At 57.1% G+C, this 22,114-nt stretch overlaps 2 protein-coding genes and 1 long non-coding RNA gene across 6 annotated transcripts; 1 reads left to right on the forward strand and 2 right to left on the reverse strand.

Moving 5' to 3' along the window:
* Positions 1–3,647: 3,647 nt before the first annotated feature.
* TNFRSF4 (TNF receptor superfamily member 4) lies at positions 3,648–7,078 on the reverse strand. Of its 2 annotated transcripts, XM_086343954.1 has the most exons (7): positions 6,316–7,078; positions 5,938–6,060; positions 5,412–5,519; positions 5,090–5,156; positions 4,333–4,529; positions 4,035–4,163; positions 3,648–3,942 (listed from the first exon to the last, which is right to left on the reverse strand). In XM_086343954.1, exons 1-7 carry the CDS (start codon positions 6,455–6,457, stop codon positions 3,872–3,874), a joined length of 837 nt encoding a protein of 278 aa, XP_086200080.1. In that variant the 5' UTR covers positions 6,458–7,078; the 3' UTR covers positions 3,648–3,871. The 2 variants fall into 2 exon arrangements, with proteins under 2 accessions (XP_086200080.1, XP_086200081.1); XM_086343955.1 differs by lacking the exons at positions 4,333–4,529; positions 6,316–7,078 and having other exon boundaries at positions 5,938–6,299.
* Positions 7,079–9,349: 2,271 nt separating this feature from the next.
* Positions 9,350–22,055, reverse strand: SDF4 (stromal cell derived factor 4). 3 transcript variants are annotated; one of them, XM_086343951.1, is made up of 8 exons: positions 21,960–22,055; positions 21,117–21,247; positions 18,800–19,152; positions 16,737–16,873; positions 16,334–16,447; positions 10,990–11,148; positions 10,613–10,788; positions 9,350–9,889 (listed from the first exon to the last, which is right to left on the reverse strand). In XM_086343951.1, the coding sequence occupies exons 3-8, from the start codon at positions 19,102–19,104 to the stop codon at positions 9,713–9,715; spliced, it is 1,068 nt and encodes a 355-aa protein (XP_086200077.1). In that variant the 5' UTR covers positions 19,105–19,152; positions 21,117–21,247; positions 21,960–22,055; the 3' UTR covers positions 9,350–9,712. The 3 variants fall into 3 exon arrangements, with proteins under 3 accessions (XP_086200077.1, XP_086200078.1, XP_086200076.1); XM_086343952.1 differs by lacking the exon at positions 21,117–21,247 and having other exon boundaries at positions 21,978–22,055; XM_086343950.1 differs by lacking the exon at positions 21,117–21,247.
* LOC147356462 (uncharacterized) lies at positions 21,322–21,754 on the forward strand. The gene is made up of 2 exons (XR_015143299.1): positions 21,322–21,447; positions 21,686–21,754. It is a non-coding gene; the product is annotated as an uncharacterized LOC147356462 (long non-coding RNA).
* Positions 22,056–22,114: the final 59 nt, after the last annotated feature.

Below are 22,114 nucleotides of genomic sequence, written 5' to 3' on the forward strand. Positions count from 1 at the left end.
ATATGATCCCACAAGTTGTGTGCAACCAAAAGAGAAAAAAACAATTCAAGGGGTCCCAAAGGGACCCCAAGAGAGCAGGTCCCATCATAGGCTGCAGAGTAACTGACCACAGAGGACAAGACACCTGGGAGACCCATGTGTGAAGGTGACCTTGGGGGATTCCTAAGTGATCATGCTCTTTGGCCCAGGAATTCTTTTCTGGGAACTAAATGTGACCTAAATGTGTGTGCCTTGTCAGGGGAAACACCACACGTATCCCCAGCCACATCACAAGGAGGGCGGGCGGGGGGTGGTCAGAAATGTTTTCTATGTAAAACCTGAGGCCACCAGGCCTGAAGGAACTGGAGTGTGGGTGGGCACCGGATGCAGGGTGGCAGACAGCACCCTGAGTCATTGGGAGTGGGACAACCCTCAACAAGGACTGCTTCCTCACTGTGCCCCTTGGCTCCTGGCTGACCCCCTCTCTACCTCCAGCTTCCCCAGGGGGGCGCTGTGAGGCCCCTCCAACACCCAGAGCGGGTGGGATGAAATCCCTCATCCTCTGAAGTCTCCAGGCCAGGGACCCCACAACCTCCCAGAAGTCCTGGATTGCCAACACTGAGCAGCCTCAGAACCCATCCAGGGATCAGAACGAGTCCCTGCTTTCTGAGGATTAGAACAAGCCCCCCACTTTGGGAGATTAGGACAAGTCTCCCCCCGCCTCTCAGCTTGGCCAAGTGGGCCTGGCCAGGCTCCAGACATCGCACACACTGGAGGCTACAGCTGTGCTGACACCTGAGAGGAGGAGCTAGCAAGGAGAGACCAGTCATTGGCTGAACCCTGCAGAGTTGGGAGGAAGGGCTGTCCAGGCTGCAGCCCTGACTGCCCTGCAGACTTCAACCCAGCTCTCCCGACAGGAATCCCATCAGCCCGTGGGGATGTGCTGGCCCCTGATGGAGCGCTTGAGCTCTTGAGGCTGAGAACTCAGCCTCCAGAAACAGCAAGTCAACCCTGATGTGGGGAGGAGGGGCTGTCCAGGCTGCAGTTCACCGTGAGACTGTCCCTTGTCTCTATGAACCTTAGTTTCTTCACCTTAGTTTCTGGGGCCCTGCCTCCTTCAGGAAGCCTCCCCAGATTGCTTAGCCCTCCAGTGGAAGCTTGATACAGGGGAAATGGGCAGAGATCCCTGGGAATGCTGTAGGGTGGGCAGTGGGGGTCCCAGGAGTGTGATTTTGGTGGCACCCATAGGTATGTTGAGGGCCATGACCTGGTGACCAGGGCAGACCCATGAAACTTGGTTTGAGAATGACAGGATTTGTGACTCAAGTCCCAGGATGTGCAAGGCCCTCCTCAGAGAAGCAACTGGGCCCTAAAGAAAAGGGAGGGTCTCTGCGGGGGCTGTGGCTCTGGTTGCTAGAGGGCAAGGTGAGGCCCCTAGGACTGGCCCTCTCTGAGGACCACCAGGTTACAGCTCAGCTCCTAGACTGGAGGAGGGTTTGAGCAATCACTGGACCCCAGGGCAAGGTGCGGAGTGGAGAACTGGGCAGTTCTGGACCTTCTGCCACTGCTCATTTTAAAGGCCTGAACAGTTAGGTCTGAACAGTTAGGTCTGTACCTAACTGTTGGCGTCACCCCAATTCTGGTAAGAACTTAAGAAAAAAATGATAAATCCCCGAAAATGATGCTTGTCCAACCAGGTCCTCTCTATTGGCCCTTCTGGAAGCTGACCAGCACAGCAGGCACCAGGGGGCAGCTGTCTGTGCAAAGGGGACTGCCACCTGCAGCAGCAGGAAACCAGAGGGAGGGTCGTGTGTGACAAGAGGCAAGACTGATACCGGGGGTGGGGACCTGCGTTGCCCTCTGGTCCCCAAGGCTCCGGAAGGGCCCTCCCACGCAGCCACAAGCTGCGGAGTTTCTGTGACCTGGCACTGCGGGGGAGATCTCTATCTGCCAGCTGTATTTTCCAATACTTTTTGAGCAGCTCATCACATTTTTCATCATTTGTCTCAGCTCACACAAGTGACGCTCATTCATGGGGGCAGAGGGTCCCACATGGGGTCCAGGTGTTAATCAGGAGGGCTGAGGGAGGAGGGTGGGGAGCCAGGTGAGGGCCCTGGAGCGGGGAGGGCCCAGTGTGGGCATATCGGGGAGGGGGGTGTCTGTGGGCCCAGGGGGTAGCTCAGCAGGGTTTAGGAGGCTTGTCAGCAGAGACAGGAGTGGAGAGTGTGCTTAGCGGCAGCATCAAAGCAAACTGAAAGTGATCAACCTCTGTCTGTCCATCTGTCAGCTGTTCAGAGGTGGAGCCACCAGGCAAGGGGTCAGGTGGGGGGCTCATGGCTGAGGGAGCAGCTGGGAGGTTTGGGGAGGAAGCTCCTTCCCATGACCTTCAACTTCCAGGCCCTAAGGCCCTGGGCTCTCCCTTAGGCCCCTCCGGCTTGCTCTGTAGCCTCTCTGCACAGACTCTGCACTGCCCAGGGACCACAGGCCCCTGACCGGTGGTGCCAACTTGTTGCCCGTTCTAAGGGCACAGGGTGTGTGTGTTCACTGCTGCATCCTGAGAGCCTTCCAAGAACACATGATGGTCCCATGGTCCCTTTTCCCCAGGAGGCCACCAGGGGTCAGAGGTTTGAGAAGAGATGGATGGGCCTCTGGGGCAGCTCTGGGGGGAAAGCCAGGCCAAGAAACTTGGGGCAGGGGGGCAGGACGGCAGCCTGACACATGTGGCAGGAGCATCTTCAGCTGCTGTAGGGCCCTCTTGGTGCAGCGATGCCTGGGTCCTGGCCACCGGGCGGGGAAAGGTGTGAGAGCAAGCCAGGCGCTCATTTGCCAAGTGCACCAGGTGAGGCCTCGGGCTCTTGCCCGGATTTTCTCTGCTCCTCCACAACCCCAACAGCAGCTCAGGAGTCTTTTATTTCGGTTCACTGTAGCTCTGCAATCTGTCTGAACACCTGGGGCACAAATGTCTATCGGCTGCACAGCATTTCCACACTGACCTGTGCTCCCTGAGCTGTTTAACCTGCACACCTCGAGTGAGCCCTTGGCCACTTGCCCCAAGTCCACACCTCTGCCCAAGCCAGGACCGCCCCCAGTGCTGACCAGCAGATCGGTCTGACCATGAGGGCTTTTACAGCCCACAGGTTTCCCACCTGGGAACCTTTTCGCATAATGGTGCCCATTCTGTTCCCGCCCAGGGTGGATGAAGGATCAGCCCTGTCAGAAGCATCCAGTTTCCCTGAGAGCATGGAGTTGGTCTCAGGGGACTCGGGGGGCCTGCAGGTGTTGTGGGGGTTGTAGGGTCACCATACACTTGGGTCTAGCAGGGCATGGGGTTTGAGAAGAAACAGACACTTGTGCCCTCTCCTGGGAGGAGCCCTAGCAACCCGAAGGGTGGTCCTGGATGACCTTTGGGGCCAGGGCCTCAGAGTTCCCATCAGTACTCAGCCCGTGCCAGCCCCTCCCAAGTGGCCCAGGGAAGGTCCCTGGGTTAGGGTCTCACGTGGCTGACAGGTGCAGCACTGACTCCCCAGGGCACTTATTTTGGCTCCCCCACCCCCTACAGGTGCTGAGATGTGCCCAGGGAACAGGACAGCAGCCCTGGTATATGTGAGGGATCCAGGGGAGCCCCTGCCCACCCCCCCAGCCCCAGGTAGCCCAGTCAGAGGCCCACATCTGCCAACGTCATTTATTGGGGGCCACTCTGGGCAGGGAGTATGCACAGCATACGTAGCAGAGCCCAGGGCCAGCCCAGGAGCACCTAAAACGGCACAGGGCAGGTGTCAGGGCACCACACGCAGGGGTGACAGGGGGGCAACCTGCACCTGGGGGCCCCCACTGCCCCTCAGGGGCCCCAGCCTGGGGAGGGGTCACCGGCTCCCACCCCAGCAGATGTTGTTCAGATCTTGGCCAGGCTGGAGTTGGCATCAGTGTGCTCCTCTTGGATAGGGGTCCGGAAGCTGTTTCCCCCTGGGGAGGAGGTACGGGCAAGAGGTGGGAGGTGGGCAGGGATCCCGCACCTTGGGAGGCCATCTGGTCTGGGGCCTACCACAAGCACTCACCTGGGGGCTTGGGGGTGTTGGTCAGCAGCCTCCAGGCCCTGTGGTGGAGGAGCAGGGCCAGCATGGCAGCCACAGGGGCAAGGAGGCCCAGGCCCAAGCCGAGGCCCAGGACAGCGGACAGCTCAGGGGCTGCAAGGAGGCAGGGCCTGCTGGGTGGGGTCTGCCAGGGGAAGGGACCCACAATAGGGAGGGCCCCACCAAGCCCAGAGGGTGTCTCTACTCCCATCCTCCCCACCCATCCCACTCCCCTTTTGGGTTGAGGGGAGGGCCCTGCTGGGGCAAGGCCAGGTCCCCTTACCCTTGGGGGGCTCTGTGTGGGGCATGGAGGACCCCTGTGAGGCCTTAGACCAGGAGGTGGTGGGCTTGGCAGTAGTGGACTGGACTGGGGGGCCCTGGGTCTCCCACGGTGGTGTGGCCGGGGGGCTCCTGTCCTCACAGATGGCGTCCGAGCTGCTATTGGCCGCCCGCAACGTTCGCTTTCCTAACAAGGTGCAGCTGAGGGCGGGCAAGGGTGTTGATCAGGCCAGAGTCCCCCTTCTCCTCCCCCACCAGTGGGATGGGCCCAGAACTGGGACAGTACCAGGGAGACGTGGGAAGCAACAGGGGTCCACACTGGTCACTCAGGCAGCATCAGAGTCCAGGCCAAAGGTGGCGAGGAGAGGGGCCGCAGACTCTGCCGGGCCCTCCTGCGCTTAGCCTGCTCCCACCTGCACCTTCCTCTCCCAAACCCCTGTCTACTCTCTTCCTGCTTGCTCTGGCTCAGCCCAAGGACAGGAACCTTTCCGCTGTGAGTGATTGAGGCTCTCACACTCCTGGGGCCTGGGCTGGGGTCTCAGAGGCTCCCTACACTGACCCAGCAGGAAGGCCAGTGGGAGGCTGGGCCAGGGCTGAGCAGGGGTTATGGTGGGAGCAGGGACTATCACGGAGTGGGGCGGGGCAAGGGCTACAGGGATTCAGGCCCAGGAACTCCCAGCCAGCAGCTTCCTACTCCCAGAACTGACCCCTGGCTCCCAGACCCCAGGCCACCCAAGCCCTCCGGCCACAGGGACACTCACTTGGTCCAGGGCTGGCAGGCCTGGTCATTGCCCGGGGAGAAATGTCCTGGTGGGCACGGGGCACAGTCTGCAACAGAGTCAGCAGGCTCTGCCCATCTGCCACCCCTGGGGTGCCCAGAGACTCATTCCCCAGGGTCTCCAAGAGCCCCTCCCCACCTGCATGCCACCCGTGGGCCCTGACCTGGGAGACCCCCACCCCCATCTTGGTGTAATCTGCTGGGGAAGGGGCATTCAGCTGGGGCTGGGGTAGGGGCTCTGGGAGGAGCAGTGACAGCGTGTGAGGGACATGCTCCTTTCACATAGCTCCCAAGGCCCCCCTCACCAACTCCACGCTTGTAGCCGTAGCTGTCCTGGGGCTGGCTGCCCGGCCTGCAGCCACAGACCGTGTCTCTGGTGGGTGTGCATCTCTGCTTGGGTTCACTCCCACTTCCTGGGGGTTGGGTGGGGTGGGTGCAGTCAGCGGGGAGGCCAGAGCTGCAGAGCAGGCTGAGGATGGGGGTCAAGGGTCCACAGCCACCTTCCCGACCAGCAGCCCCTCACGGCTGGGCGGCTTCTGGTTCTCTCTTACCAAGCACGCCACATCCCTCCTGGTCACACGGCCCCCAGGGTAACCCGCGGCAGCTATGACCACCCTTCTAACACCCTCCAGTCTGCTCAGGACCCTCTGCAGCCCTTGACTCTGGGTCTCACCCTACCCCCACCCCAAAGCCACGTGGTCCTGGCCCCCTAGGAGAGGGAGGTGCCCTGTCGGCCATTTCAGCTGGCTGTGAGGCCCCAGGGGGCAGGGCAGGGCAGGCCCCCGCCACGGTCGAGTCTTGATGTGGGTGCCAGGCACCCATGGTGCTCACTCTGGCTGCACTGGGTGCAGGGCTTGCAGGGCTCGTAGTTGACGGCTTCGTTGTAGTAGCCGGGCTTACACGGGCTGCACACTGTGTCCTGGTTGTGGTTACAGCGGCTTTCCATCCCATAACCTGCTGAGGGAGGCCGGGGTCAGAGCCGTACACAGCCCGGCGCTCCCCCAGGAGCCCCACCTGGCCTCTGACTGGCCTGTCATCCCAGACATGGCTCCAGATCACCCACTAACCCAACTCCACTTGCCTCACGACACCTGCAGTGCGTGACTCCATCTGCAGGTCCCTGCCGCCCCATCCGTGTCCTCCAACCCTGTCTCCTGGTCCTAGGTCCCTGCAGGCACCCCTCCCCGACTCCATGTCCCGGCCACTCACCTGGCGGGCACTCTTTGCAGCACCTGTTGCCACTAGGGTAGGTGTCCCCAGTACAGTGGGGCTGGGCCGCAGCACCCAGCACGAGCCCGAGGAGCAGGAGGGCTGAGCCCGGCGCCCTGGGCGGCTGGGTCCCCACGCACATTCTCAGCTCCTCTCAGCTCCGAGGCTCTGGGAGTCTGGGGTTTTTCCTTGCAGGATGTGGCTATAAGGGCTGCGGGGGAGGGGTGGGGAGGGCAGGAGGAGGGGACCAGGAGGGGACTAGGAGGGCCCCAGGAAGCGCTGGAAGGCAGCTAGTCTGGGAAGCCCACTCCCAGCCTTTTCTTCTGGCCCTGGGCCCAGGGGCCCCGACCCCACGACAATGCCCCAGGCCTCAGCTCAGCCGAGCCGGCAGCTGTGGTATGTAGACCCAGGGCCCGAGGGGGGACCCGCAGCTCCCCCAGCCCTACTAGGGCCAGGCCAGTTCTCCAGCCCAGCTGGTCTGCACCCACCACAAGACGCTCCCATTCCTGTCTCACGGAGCCCCTTCAGCCAAGCATCTTGGCTGCCCCCCTGCCCGGCCCGGCCTAGCCAAGCTGCCAGGAACAGAATGGTCTTGGGATGCCTTCACCTGGCTCACTGCTTCTAGACTCCCACTCTCTCTGCAGGGCCGAACCCTCAGGAGAAATGGGGGGGCCGCACTGATGCCAATCCTCACCCTCTGCTCCGCCAAAGGGTGCCCAGAGTCCGTGGGTAAGCCAGGGCAGCACACGGGGTCAGGCATCCACTATGGGGGAGGGGAGGTGGTATTGGGAGCTCTGGAGCATGGTCACTGGCCCAAGTGTACAAAAGTAGCCCAGACCAATGCCAGCAGTTCTGGTGGATCAGGCACCTCCTGACCAGTGCCCACAGTGAGCGCCAGCCTGGGCATGTGTGTGCAGGCGTGTGCAGGTGTGAGAAAGCAGCTGCATGTCCCTGAGCACAGCAGGAGGCGCCAGGGGCTGAATTCATGTTAGTGCCACAGCCCGCACGTGGAAGCCCAACCCTCGTGCGGCTTTGCTGGAAGAAGGGGCCTCTTAGGGGGCAATGATGGTGGGGTGGGGTCACAGGTGGGCCTGATCCTGTGTGGCTTGTGTCCACGTAAGAGGAGGTCAGGGCACAGACATGCACAGAGGCCGACCACATGAGGACCCAGAGAAAACAGCTGTCTACACGGCAACACCGGCCATGCCCACACCTAGGTCTCCGATGTCCAGCCTCCAGGACTGGAAGAGGATAAGCCGCCCACGCAGACCCAACATATGCTGCTGGTCAAGCACTGACAGGTGTCCTGGGTGTGATGTGTGCCTGGGAGCGTGTGTCAGCCACATGTGTGGCACGCATGTGTGATGCTAGCCCCACGTGCCCGGACGTGTGTGTGCTGTCCTCGTGAAGCCCTGGGCTTGTGTCTAGAAGGGGTGGCCCATGAGGACAGACCCTCGCTCTGCCCCCTGGCTGGATGAGCGCAGCCTCTGCCAACACTATGGAGGCTGTGCCAGGCTCTCCCTGACCCCACAGCCACCCGGGTTCGGGGGGGACAGGAAAGACAAGCCCTGGGGGCCCTCGGGACAGTGGGACGGCCAGTATGCCGGCACTGTGGGGAGAGGGGAGGCGAGCACAGGCACGCATGCACACACGTGCACGCGCTTTCCTCCCACACAGCTCTCATCCTGCTGCCCCAAGGCAGAGGCTGTTCTGTGTCTTCGGTGCCTTTAAAATCTGAACCAAGAGACAGGATTCTCTGCTTAACGGTTAACCTGAAGCTTCAGGCGGGGAGCCTCCCGCAGGGGCTGGAAATCCCCCTCCTCCTGGTGGTGACGGGCACAGGTAAGAAGTGGGGCTCCCTCCCCACCTGCAGGAAATTCCACCAGTCGGCTCTGCCCGCAGGCCTCTGCCCCAGCCTCCAGAGAGGGAGGGTCCCCAGGGGAGGGATAGAGCCCCCAGGCAGTCTGCTATACACGCGTGTGCGTGCAAGTATTGTACCCCTCTTCCACTGAAGGTGAGAAAAATATTTTTAAGACAAACTATAGCTTCTGAGATGGCAGTAACTCAGGGCCTGGCAGCACCCTACTCCTTACAGGACCACACCGCCCTCTGCCCAAGGCCCTAACACCTGCCACACACGGGGTCCACACGTGGCAGCCCATGGACCTGGCTGATTGACATCTCTGTCCCAGCTAAGTTACACCTGCTGGCAGCTGCCCGCCCACACGCTCAGCCCCAGCCACCGCCACGGCCCCGCATTCTGTCTCAGTTCTGAAAACATTCTTTCCTCTTGTTTGTCTGGAAACCAGCTCTGTTGCCGCGCCCTGCTCCTCTGGGGCAGCCCCTCCCCACAATGCTCGGAAGCAGGTCACGTGGGCAGCTCAGGCTGGCCCTGATGCCCACTCGGCCAGAGCCCCCACCCCAGCCGAGGCCCACATACACCATCTGGCCAGGTGAGCCATCCACTGAGGCCCTGTGGGCTTAGGCCTCCAACGGTGCCTGGCAGGGGCCAGCTAGGAGGCAGCGAGCTTGGTGAGTGACCCTCCCTCAGTCATCTGACCCCCAGTGTGTCCTCTCCTCCACCCCACACGCCAGCCACGCACCAGGCATGGCAGACCCTGGGAAGGAGCCAATAGAGGACCTGTCACCTCATCTCCCCCACTGCAGGCTCCCAGCTCCCCAGCCTCACCACAGCCCCCTGGGCTACTCCTCCCCGTCTCTGGCAGGGAGCCCCAGGCCAGGATTCCTGTGCTTTCAAAACTCTGGAGTGCCCCTAGTTCTCTACCCCCATCCCTGGGAGCGCTCATCCTCAGAGACCCCTCCGTCCTAAAGTCCCATTTCCTCCTGGTCCCTCCCAGGTAGCCTCACCCAGGCCTGGACTCTGGCTCCTGACTTTAAATTGGCAGCTGACGCGCTAGGAAGCCTCGGGTTCTAACCAAACCGCCCACCGCAAAGCTTCAAGGGGAAGCTGCCTGGCCACAAACATCCCAAGTAATTGTCTACGTGGTTTTGTTTCCCATCAAAAAAATGAAGCTGAGAGAAAAAGGCAACTATATTTTGAAGTAAATTAATGTGATTCCTGTCACCAATATTCATGCTCCTCAGAGACTGAAGGCCATGGGCCGGCGGCTCTCACAGCCCCACCCAGCACCCCGCCCCACCCCGGCCACTGGCTGCCGGTTTCCAGCAAAGCTTCACCTTTCAGTTTTCGAGGGAACGGCAGGAACTTTGTCGTTTCCCACGGTGGGGGAGCCTGCCGCCCTGATGTGGTCAGTGCCTCCGGCAGCGGGGCTCTGAGTTCTCAGAAGTGAGATGCAGCGATTACACTGGAATCAGGGTGCGGGCAGCCCGCGGGGTGCTGCGGGGGCAGGAAGGGGGCGGGGGGCGCGGTGGTGGCTCAGAACTCCTCGTGCACGCTGCGGGCATAGTCCACCAGCTTGCTGCCTGTGAAGAACTCACTGTACTTGAGCACCTCCTCGGGCTCCAGGTAGTGATTCTGGTTCTCATCAGCGATAGCGATCATCTGCTTGGCCTCATTGAGGGCGCTGAATTCGTTCATGGGGTCCATGTAGTCCTGCAAGGGCAGCGGCTCAGCCCCGACGCACCCCAAATCCCTCCGGGCCAGGGGCATCTCTTCATGTTCAGGCCACACCCAGCCAAGTCCCCCCTGAGGACACCCTGCACTCATGGGGCACCTGCGCCTTGGCTACAGTAGGCAGAGCCTGGTCTGTAATACCCATTGGCTGGTAGGACGGAAGCTGCAGAGCAAGGAGGTGGGCCTGTTCTGGAAGGCGGGCACCAGGTTGGAAGTGGCTCAGGGCCAGGTAGCCTCCACCTGTGTGGGCACCTCCCTGCCCATATCAGGGTGTCCAGCCACAGAAAGGCAGGGGAAAGGGAAGCCCCGGAGCAGGGCACATGCACAACAACCGCCAGGACAGGAGTGCTGATGGGCAGGAGTTCCCAAACCAGACATCCTGCCAGCTATGAGCAGGGGTGAGGGGATTCTGGAATAAAATGCAATGACTCATCCAGCCACGGGAGGAAACAAGCCCATGCAGCACCTACACACGACACCAGCAAAGACACTGATGGGCAGGCAGTGGGTTCAGCCTGTGCACAGCCCTCTTGCTCCAGAGTCTGGCCAGACTCCCCATGGGGGACAGCACGCCCGGGCCCAAGAAGGGAAGCCCATGACATCGGCTGCACAGCCCAGCTCAGAGGCTCCAGTTCCCCTGACCAGTGCCCAGCCACAGCCAGACCAACTCTGCCTCCCAGCACAGGATGGCCCTGCACACACCTCCAGCTCCGCCATGGTCACAATCCCATCGTGGTTGGCGTCAATCAGCTCCTCGAACTCTCTCTTCCTATCCCGCACCCAGCTGTCGTCAACATCTTGGCCCTGCTGGTTCTCCACGGTGCCCACGGGCAGAGAGATGAACTCAGACAGCGAGAGCTTCTTGTCACCATCCTGGTCTGTGGGACAGGAGGGCAGATGTCAGACTCCAGTGGGCACAGGACCACCAAGGCCACTCGGGAGAAACTCAACGAACGGGGCTTTGCCACCAGGTTTTCAGTCTGTGTGGTCTCCCGCGTGACCGAGAACAGCGAGCACACAGTCCCCCAGGCCACCCAGTCTAGGACCGGCCCAGGCTGACCTCCGCGGCCAGGCCTCACCCAGGTCCCGGATGATCTCCTTGACCATGAACTGCAGCATGCCGCGGCTGTGCTCAGGGTGCAGGAACGACAGGAACTCGCTCTCCGTCAGCAGCAGGTCCGGGGGCGGATTGTCCGCCTGATACCAGCGGTCTTTGAGGTTCTCCAGGACTTCCTGTGCTGAGAGAGGTGTGTCCGTGAGGACCCAGGCACACGGGACCATTGCAGACATCTGGAAAGTTCTGAGATACACAGCCCAAGAGAAGGGGGCAGCTCAGAACACAGAGGTGCTAGGACAAGGACTTGGCCCTCAGACGGGAACTCAGCCCCCAGAGAACAGATGCCCAGGCCTCCAAGACGCAGACGCAAACTCTCAACTGAACAGGCCCCCCAACCCGGACATAGACCCCTTCAGACACAGACCCCCCCCACCCCAACGCAGCCCCACCCCTACTCGCTCCTGGGCAATAGAAAAACTGCAGTGGGCCGCCAGCTCTGCAGGAACAAAGGCACAGCTTGATTCCCTTCCGTTTCCTCCTGTTCACTGGGCAGTGCTCTGAAGGAAAACCCAGTCTCCAGAGATGAGTCATGTGTCCCACAAGCGAACTCACTCCCCCTGCCATGAGAAGGCCCAATGCAGGGAGCGGGGACCTTGGGGGCCAGTGGTTGGCAATGATCTGCGTGTCCAGCGGGGGAGGGGGAAAAGCAAGCACAGCACACCCAAAGCCTGCAAACGAGACCTGATTTGGAAAGAAGGTCTTTGCCGACATAATTGGTGAAGGTCTTAAGGTGAGACCACTGGGATTCAGGTGGGCCCTCAGCTCAGGTGTCCTCGTGCAGGAGGAGACAGAGACTGGAGAGCAGTGGCCAGGAGCAGGGACCTGGCAGCACCGGCTGGAGGCCTGGAAGGAGCCCGTCTGGGTGCACTGGGACAGCAGCCTTGGGGACCCACAGGGGCTCACCACTCAGCCCTCCCCCGACGAACTCTAGGGCCTCCGGGCACCCCGACTCTGCTCTTCACTTCTGATCCCCAGATCTGCACACCCCCGCCTAGACACACGAGCACAGAGGAGTCAGCTGAGGGCTGTGCAGACAGAGACTCCACAACTTCTAGATCCAGGAAGGACATATCCTGACCCACACACACCTCAGGAAAGGGTGCTGAGGACAACCAGGCAGAGATGACTGGCAGCTGCCTGAGAAGCCAGCGCCAAATCTCCAATGCTAGCAGGAGGACCAGGCCCCCAGTCACCTCTAAAGGACACCTTTCAGGGGACTGTCTGAACCACAGGAAAACAATGGAAACACAAAATGGAGACATATAAAAATAGGAAAAAATAAGGTTAAAAAAAAACAGCAGAGCCAAAAATCCTGGGTGGCATCACCTGCACAGGAAGCGGGCATCTATTCCGCCCAGGAACAGGCTGAAACGCTCTCAACTTGTACTCTGTTAAGTTAAACGGGTGTCATCCGTATGAGCAGGAAAAAGTAAAGCTATAAGATACAAACCCCTGCCCACAACAAGCAGCCCTCATGGGCACACCTGCAAAGCCGGGCACCCCCTTCACACCTGTCAGGCAGCCATATGGGGTCATATGACTGCTGAAAAAAGGAAAGCGAGGTCTCTAAACCCCACATCAGCAGACGGAAAGATGAAAGGGAAAAAAAAGAAATAGAAACAGTAATGAGCTTATCTCATGTATTACAAAGACAGACTGGCTCACAAAATAAAGCTAAACTTCATGTAGCCCATGAAAAAATAAAATGCTTTGGAGAGACCAAGCCTCAAGGGCAGTTCACAGGTGAGTTCTCCAAAAGATGTGAGGAGGAAGCCACAGCAATCTCCACAACCTCTTCCAAGAGAGAGCAGAGGGAACACTGCTTGACTCACTCTATGAGGTCCTAACAACAAACGTAGAAAGCACACAACAAGAAAAGAAATCTACAGACCAGATTTCACATGAATACAAACGCAAAACACTCAACAAAATATTAGCAGATCAAACCCAACGATGCACACAAAGATTACAATCCAAGTCAGATTTATTCCAGGTAGGCAAGGTTGGTTCAACATCTGAAACTCAATTGATATTCACATCAACAGGCTAATGAAGAAAAATCACATGATCCTATCAATGCTGCTGCTGCTGCTGCTAAGCCGCTTCAGTCGTGTCTGACTCTGTGCGACCCCATAGATGGCAGCCCACCAGGCTCCCCCGTCCCTGGGATTCTCCAGGCAAGAACACTGGAGTGGGTTGCCATTTCCTTCTCCAATGCATGAAAGTGAAAAGTGAAAGTGAAGTTGCTCAGTCGTATCCGACTCCTAGCAACCCCATGGACTGCAGCCCACCAGGCTCCTCTGCCCATGGGATTTTCCAGGCAAGAGTACTGGAGTGGGGTGCCACTGCCTTCTCCAATCCTATCAATAGATGCCAGCAAATTTGGAAAACTCAGCAGTGCCCACAGGACTAGAAAAGGTCAATCCCAACAAAGGGCAATGCCAAAGAATGTTCAAACTACCGCACAATTACACTCATTTCACACGCTAGCAAGGTAATGCTCACAATCCTTCAGGCTAGGCTTCAACAGTATGTGAACCAAGAACTTCCAGGTGTACAAGCTAAATTTTAAAAAGGCAGAAGAACCAGAAATCAAATTGCCAACAGCCACTGGATCATAGAAAAAGCAAAAGAATTCCAGAGAAATATCGACTTCTGCTTCATTGACTACACCAAAGCCTTTGACTATGTGGATCACAATAGACTGGAAAATTCTTATAAAGATGGGAATACCAGACCACCTTACCTGACTGCTGAGAAACCTGTACACATATCAAGAAGCAACAGTTAGAACCAGACATGGACCAACAGACTGGTTCAAAATTGGGAAAGGAGTATGTCAAGGCTGTATATTGTCACCCTGCTTATTTAACTTCTATGCAAGATACATCATGAGAAATGCCAGGCTGGATGAATCACAAGCTGGAATCAAGATTGCCAAAAGAAATATCAACAACCTCCGATATGCAGATGATACCACTCCAAGGGCAGAAAGTAAAAAGGAACTGAAGAGCCCCTTGATGAGAGTGAAAGAGGAGAGTGAAAAAGATGGCTTAAAACTCAACATTCAAAAAACTAAGATCCTGGCATCCAGTCCCATCACTTCATGGCAAATAGCTGGGGAAACAGTGGAAACAGTGGCAGATTTTGTTTTTCCTGGACTCCAAAATCACTGTGGACAGTGACTGTAGCCACAAAATTAAAAGACACTTGCTCCTTGGAAGAAAAACTATGACAAACCTAGACAGCATATTAAAAAGCAGAAACATTACTTTCCCAACAAAGGTCCATGTAGTCAAAGCTATGGTTTTTCCAATAGTTGTGTATGGATGTGAGAGTTGGACCAAAAAGAAGGCTGAGCGCCGAAGAATTGATGCTTTTGAATTATGGTGTTGGAGAAGACTCTTGAGAGTCCCTTGGACAGCAAGCAGATCAAACCAGTCAATCCTAAAGGAAATCAACCCTGAAAATTCATTGGAAGGACTGATGCCAAAGCACCAATACTTTGGCCACTTGATGCAAAGAGCTGACACATTGGGAAAGACTCTGATGCTGGGAAAAACTGAGGGCAAGAGAAGGAGGGTGACAGAGGATGAGTTGGTTGGACGGCATCATGGACTCTATGGACATGAGTTTAAGTACGCTCCAGGAGACAGTGAAGCACAGGGAAGCCTGGTGTGCACCAATCTATGGGTCGCAAAGAGTCAGACACGACTTAGCAACTGAACAACAATGACAATGCAAAAAGCATATGACAAAATCCATTCATGAACACTCTCAGTAGACTAGGAACAGAGGGGACTCATCACCTTCATAAAGAACATCCACAAAAACTCTACAGCTAAGATCATACTAATAATTAATGGTGAGAAACTCAAAGCTTTCCCACTAACATCAGATTTAAGGCAAGGATGGTCCTTCTCACCACTGCTTTTCAACACTGTACTGGAAGTCCTGATGCATTAGGACAAGAAAAGGAATAAAAGGGACAATGAATGGCAAAGAGGAAATACACTACCTTTGTGCAACAATGTCACATCTGCCTATGAAGAAAACCTCAAAAAATAGACAAGAAACTCCTGGAACCACTGAGCAAGTACAGCAAGGCTGCAGGATGGAAGGCAGACAGAGAAGCCAGTCACTTTCCTACACATCAGCAAGAACAAGTGGAACTGGGAATTAGAAACTAAAGAGGAACTTCCCTGGTCCAGTGGCTACAACTCTGTGCTCCCAATGCAGGGGGCCTGGGATTGATCTCTGGAGGGGGAACCAGATCCCAGATGCTACAACAAAAGATCTTGCAAGTCACAGCAAAGATCAAAGATCCCCATGTGCTGCAACCAAGACCCGGCACAGCCAAGTAAGTATTTTAAAATAATAACAATAAACCTTAAAAAAAAAAAAAAGAGCAAGTGCAAACAGAAAGAAGGCATGGATCACACACTCAGTGGCAAAGAAGGGAGTCCAGTCCTAGAAACACCAACCCTGACGAAGAACAGTGGTGCCCACAGTGCGAATACAAATACAGAACACAGCAACAGTGGCCCTCATGAAGCAGAGGCCGGCAGGGCCACAGACACCTGTGGGAGGCCATGATACACTCAACCCCGACGGCCAGGTGGGTACAAGACAAACAGGGAACATCTCAGCAACACGCCAGAGAAAGTCCATCAAGAGAAGACAACACACTGGATGACAACGGCGGGGATGACGTGCCGAGGAAAGACCGAATAGGAGACCACAGGTGGCGCGCCACGCTCTGATAATGCCCATCGAGCTGAACCCGACACCTGGCTGCGAACAAACCCTCAGGGAGGGATGGGAGGGCAGCGCTGAACACAGCAACCGCTAAACGTCATAAGAATGCTTCAGTGCTGCTTCAGAACTCAGCTAACAGGCATCAAATTGTGTTATCAGTGAGACAGGTTTTTAGAGGAACTTCTCTGAAAAGCTAAGGGGAGAGTTACATCTGTCGCCACACTCAGTACCACAGTCGCCAGGCACCATGGGCAAGCACCCCCACAACCTCACTGACTCTCGGGGTCAGACCTTGTCCAGGGTTGAGGACTAGTCCTGGCCAAGACCTGCTTCCCAGTGCTCTGGTACCTCTGCCACCTCCTCCCCAGAGCTCAAGCCACTAGAGGCTGCCGTCTGTCCCTGCGCCTCCCCTGCACCATGCCTGAGGGTCCTGGAGGCTCTGCCTAAAGGCCCTGCAGGAACACGGGCTGTGGCCACGTCTCACCCACGCCCCACCCGGCACCTGCACTGTCTCGGCGCTACGCCAGCTGTGGGAGCCGAGCACTCACTCTCCTCATCGATGTTCAGGTCCCACTTATTCTTTATCTTTTCAGCAACTTCTCTCTCATTGTGGCCTTTGGTCGCCAAAAACTTCACCTTGTACTCATCCCAAGATACGTGGCCTGAAAGAGCAGACCAACCTGTTAGGAGCTTTAACAAGGAACCTTTTTTAAAAAGAGAATTTTAGTTATTTTAAGCCGTTGGTCAAAAATCCTTGTGTCACGGGCAGCTATAGAGGCAGAAGCAGCAAAGCACCAGCTTCAAGTTTCATCCCTGAGCCCAGCTGTGGGATCCTCATCTGCACAGCCAGTGGCCACCCCCCACCTCATCCTGGAGCCCCACCCCTGCCCATGAGCTGTCCTCTGCCAGCAGCCTCAGGCCCCTCAGGGTCAGGCCATGGGCTGCCCATACCGTCACCATCGGGGTCCACAGCTCGGAAGTGCGCCCTGCTCTCAGCAACAGCCTCCTGGAAGTGCTCAGCCGTCTTCTGCATGATCCACTTCTGCATCTCCTTGGCACTGATCCTCCTGTCGGTGTTCAAATCCACCCTGCGGGCCCACAGGCTGTGTCAGACGAGGCCTCCAGGACCCCGACAGACAGAAGGACGGCCAGAGGGGCTCCACAGATAGAATGAAACCACCACCAACAGTAACACACCCCACCCGACGGGCACACAGGAAAAGCTGAGTAGATTTGGGGAAATTAGGGAGCATGCTGGGCAGTGTGCCTGGCCCTACACCATCAGTCTTGGGACCACCTTGCTACAGGATGGGGAGACTTATCAACCCAGTTCTTCGGACCACACACTTGGGACGCAAGCCCGATGAGCCCCAGTAACAGGACTGGATTTCAGACACCAGAAGAAAGTCAAGTTGACACACAGATACAGCCAGGAAGACAAAGAAACAGCTGTAGATGCAGGTGTGTCAAGAGGTGTGCAGATGTGAGTGTGTACATGGCTAATGCACACCCATGGACGTGGGTCAGAACACACACATGTGTGAGTTGGTGCACACAAATGTACACACAGGTTAGCACGCACAGATATGTTATCAAGTCCATGGAGAGGACTACAAGCAATGACACCCCAGCAGCAATGCCCACACCCATTTAGAGATGGTTCCTCATCTCTAAATCCCACTCTCCAAAGAAATAAACTAGCGCTCCTTGGAGAACTGCGGCAGGAACATTACATGAGGAAGTGAAGCTCTAGTGGCTGGCAGTGTGAGGAAGGGAGGAAGTGCTCAAAACAAGGAGCTGGGGGTTGATGACGTCCTGGTGGCCAAGGCTGGAACGGATGAGCAGCCAAGGCTGGAACAGGGAAGTAGCCAGACAAACAGCACGGAGCTGGGTCCCCTCCAGAGTGCAGACACACACCCACAAGTCCGTCCTCCTCATGGAATTCCAGACCACACGGTGGGTCTTCCCTGAGCTTAGCTCCCACCCCCAGCAGGGTAGGCTTCCTCTCCCTGAGTGGCTGCCAAAGAGACCGCAGACTGCAACTCTCCTTGGCAGACACCACCTGAGCCAGGTGGCCAGGCATACAGCCCCCAAGATGTCGTTCAAACGTCAGGTGCCCTGATGTGATGTGACAAGAGAGCCACCTCATTTCTGGGATCTTCTTTCCAAAAACCCACAACCCCTGTCCAACCAGGAGAAAACACAGCAGACAAACCCCAAATCAGGGACATGCAACAAACACCTGAGGAGTCCTCCTCATAGCTGTCAAGGCCACGAAAAGGTAGGATCCTGGATGGGATCCAGGGCAGAAGGAGGACCCTGGAGCAGCATGCGACCTGAAGCCTGGAGTATCGGGAACAGTAACGGAGTGCTATCGTGTTTTAGTTTCCACAAATGTGCCTCAGTTTGCAACTTTTCTGTAAATCTAAAACTGCTCCCAAAATAAAAACCTTGCTTAAGAAGTGCTGTGGCAATATTACTTCTGCTTGCTCAAAACTAGGTCCTGAGACTTCTTGTTTGCTCTGGTCTGGGCGGGGACAGGCAAGGAGACAGCAGTTGACATGTGCCAAAAACACGGGGCCCCACATGGGAGACATGGGTGTGTGGGGAGTCTGAGCAAGAAGGTAAATGCAGGCTAGACACCCCCCGCCCCACAACAACCCCGCCAGACACAGGATGTATAACAAAAATGTACAGTGTGGACGGACGGGGCTAGAGCACATCTGGTCAGCCCCAGGACACCCAGTCCCTTAGAGGCCAGTTTCTGCATTTCCCCACAACCTGGGGGGTTCCCCATGACCTGAACCCCACTCCCACCCCTGGGTGGGCACAGTGCACAGCTCAGGGCTGCACATCCATGGTTCAAATGCTGCCAACTTCCCAAGAGCACGTGTTAGGGCTGCACCTCCACAACACAGCACCAAGTGGGGACTTGGTGCAAAACCAGGGGGGGGCCAACAGAGGGGCTGAGGCCAGCCACTCCCATGCTCCCCGCAGCTCCCGCTGACACCTACTTGGAGAAGATGACCATCAGCTTCCTCCGGCTCTTTCGAGGCTCTGCGTCCTCCTCAAAGTCATCCATGTCCTTGCCCAGGAAGACCTCCTGGTGGAAATCTTTGTTGAGGTGCCCATCCATCTCCAGCTTCACCCCATTCAGGTGGTCCGGGGGCAGGATCTCATTTTCCTCCCTATTGCCTGCTCTCTCTCGAGCAGACGAGTGGTTGGCAGGCCGGGCGGACGCATTCATCAGAAGGACAACACCCAGGAGCCAGAGGCAGCAAGGAGCCAGGCCACAGAGGGGAGCTTGCCTGGAGGCCATGGCCGCCGGGGTCTGTGCTGCGGGACAGGCTGCAAGCGTGGCCAGGAGCTGCAGAGAGAGAGGGGGTAGGTAAGGAAGCGGGGAGGTGGTGACCACAGCCACCCACCACCTCAGGCACTGCAGGAGGCTCTGCGGCTCGTCCAGCACAGCTGCCCGCGGAGAAGAGCCTGAGGCGGCCGGGCCCCGACTAGCCCTTCAAGGTTTACAGGAGGATCCAGAGCCCGTACCAGCAAATGCTTGGCTAAAGAGGTGCTTACTTGGTAACACGAAATACAAGTCCTCAGTTTCCAGGGCCCGTGCTGGACGTCCTGTTTTCCCTTTTCTTCAGTTCCTACTCCCTTCCTGAGGTACACCCTGCATCACTAGCCCTGTCCCCCCTCAGGCCCACAGCCCAGTGCCCAGCACAGTCAGTCTCAACTTGCTGGCAAAGAAGCTGACCCCAGAGTCACAACTCACACTCCAGATGCCAGCTCAGCACTCAAGCCCCGGGACCAGAACTAAGGCACCAGAGCTCCTCAGCCTCAGGCTCCTGCCCCAAGGCTCTGTGACACCTGGGGCCAGCAGAATCCAAACCACCAGGCAGGGAGCCACCCCTCCCACTCGCCATCTCCGTGTACACACACGTTCATATACACATGCGCACACATATACATACATACCTACACACATACACCCACATGTGCTCACACGCACACATAATACACACACGTCCTTGCTCCAGGGTCCCTCCCACCGCAGGACTCCGTGCCCCTCGACGTGTTCCTCTTGGAGCCTGTCCACCAGGCAAACACCTTCTGGCCCTTCCAGGTGCCTCAGAGGCCCCCTCCAGCAGGCTTGCAAGGGAGCAGCAGAGGGAAGCTCCCCAAGCCAGAGTGCCGCTGGCAGCCAAGTTGAGGCACAAAGGGTTCCTGAACCACAGTGCCCATCACCAGATCAAGGAGACCCCTGTGCTGGCCTCAGCATGACGGAGGCCAGGGCCACGGGCTCTCCCTGGCCGGCAGACACTTGTTTCTCTGATGCCTCTTTTCTGTCCTATGTGCTCCTGGCTAACAGCTCCCCTGGCAGGGGGACACCTCTGCACGTCACCCTGACGAGGGCAGAATAAAGAGACAAAGCAGGTAATTAAATAGTTAATCCCACTAAGGTATCATAAGTAAACGAAAAAGTATGGGAGACCCCTGTAAGTTAATGATTACTCAAGAGAACAGGTCTGCCTAACCACAAAACCAAGCAGTCTTGCTCAGCAACAAAACCGTGCAACAGAAGCACAAGACAAGCCCCAAAGCAATAAAACAATGGTGGAATAAGACCCACATCCTGCCTGGCAAGGTCAAGAAGTTAATGATTCCTAGGACAAGCTCCTCTGTGCTCACTATAAACAAAAATATAAGAGAAAGGTCACATTATACTGAAACTTGAGATGATTTACCATACTTAAGTTACCCCCTTTTTACTCAGTCCCACTGCACCAGGACAGCTCCAGTTTGACCATGCAGGTTCAGGGCAGCGTGACCACAGGGGACAGGGCAGCTTAACCACGCAGGGATAGGACAGTTTGACCAGCTAGAAACAAGAAGGTCCCTGCCCAACATGGAGGAGGAGCTGATGATGAAGGAGTGGCGTCTACTCAAGAATGAGGAAAAAGATGGTCTTCTCTCCCTCCCCACTGTCCTTTGGCTATAAAAATGTAGTAGCTTAATTCTCGGGGCAGAGTCCCCTTGCCTACCTGCTTGTATCTCTCATAAACGTCTTACACTATAAACTCTTTCCTCACCTGTCACCCTGGGGATCACTGAATTCTTTCTGCCCCAGAAAGAACCTCCACTTACTAAAGACGTGTCTGTTGGTTTCATGTTCTCTGGGCCCAGGTGCTACCTGGACCCCTGGACAAGATCCTGCTCTCCTGGCTCAGCTGGCTCATTCCTTGGAGGGGAAACTGTCTCACGGACGGGCAGCCTTACGTCCCTCTTTCCATGTTTGAGAGGACCTGAACCCTCCTCACCAGAACCCACCAGCTGTGCACTCTGTGCTGCCACTGTGCCCTCAACCGCGTCTTCTGGAATTGCAGTTTGTCCCCCTCTGAGAGCACTGTCCACGCAGCAGGCCTTTCCACTCCTCCACCATCTGTACGTTTCCGGAATTCCTGAGCAAACCAAGACAACTTCCTGCTGACCTAAACACCGCCCTCGTGACTCAGGGCCATAAACACACAGGTGTCCTGTCCAAACAGACTGGACTTCACTTCTGGAAAGAACGTCAATCCCAGACTCTGCTTTATCTTGATGGTCGTACACGGGGTGTTATTTACTTGATATTTTGCATTTACAAAGCGTAAATGACCAGGTAGGTATCAGGAGATTCCGTAGACGTCCTCCTCTTGGTTCACAACACCTTGTTTTGCACCTTGTTGAGCACAGGAGTCAGTCGCTCACTTCTCTCCCGCCCCAGGTGAAGGGATTTCAGAGCAGGGGCTGCCCTACAGACTGGGGGACCCACCCTGGGCTCCTGAACACCCCTGGGGCCCACTCTGTTTAACAGCTAAGACCATTGTCGTTAAAACGCAAACGATTTTTTTTAATAGATCCGTCCCAGGCTTCAGGAGTCGCACACGGTGTTGGCAACGACTGGCCCAGGCCGAGCCGGGTGTCCCAGGCTTCAGGCGGATAGGATGCTCCCTACCCCCAGCACGGCGGGGCCGCGACCCCTGACCCCGCTCCACCGACCCCCGACCCAGGCATCCGAGGGGCCCGGTCGGCGGTAGCTACGGGCCGTCCGAGGCCCAGTCGGCCTGCGCGTCCCCTTCCCGCCGCCCCGGGGCCGGGCGGGGGCTGTCATGCCCTGCGGCCCTCACTCACCGGCCTCCCTCCCCTCACCCAGGATCCGCGAGCGCGGCCTGAGCGCCCGCTACGCCTCCAACGGGCCTCCGCTTAGGCCGCAGCCATCTTTCTTCCGGGAAGAGGCGGGTCGGGTGGGGGGCGGTGCGAGCGGCGCGACCTCCCCACGCCGACGC

Source organism: Bos grunniens, chromosome 16 (genome assembly GCF_055505025.1).
Source record: "Bos grunniens cultivar Pamir isolate PY7600 chromosome 16, Bosgru_T2T1.0, whole genome shotgun sequence".
Lineage (NCBI taxonomy): Eukaryota > Metazoa > Chordata > Mammalia > Artiodactyla > Bovidae > Bos > Bos grunniens.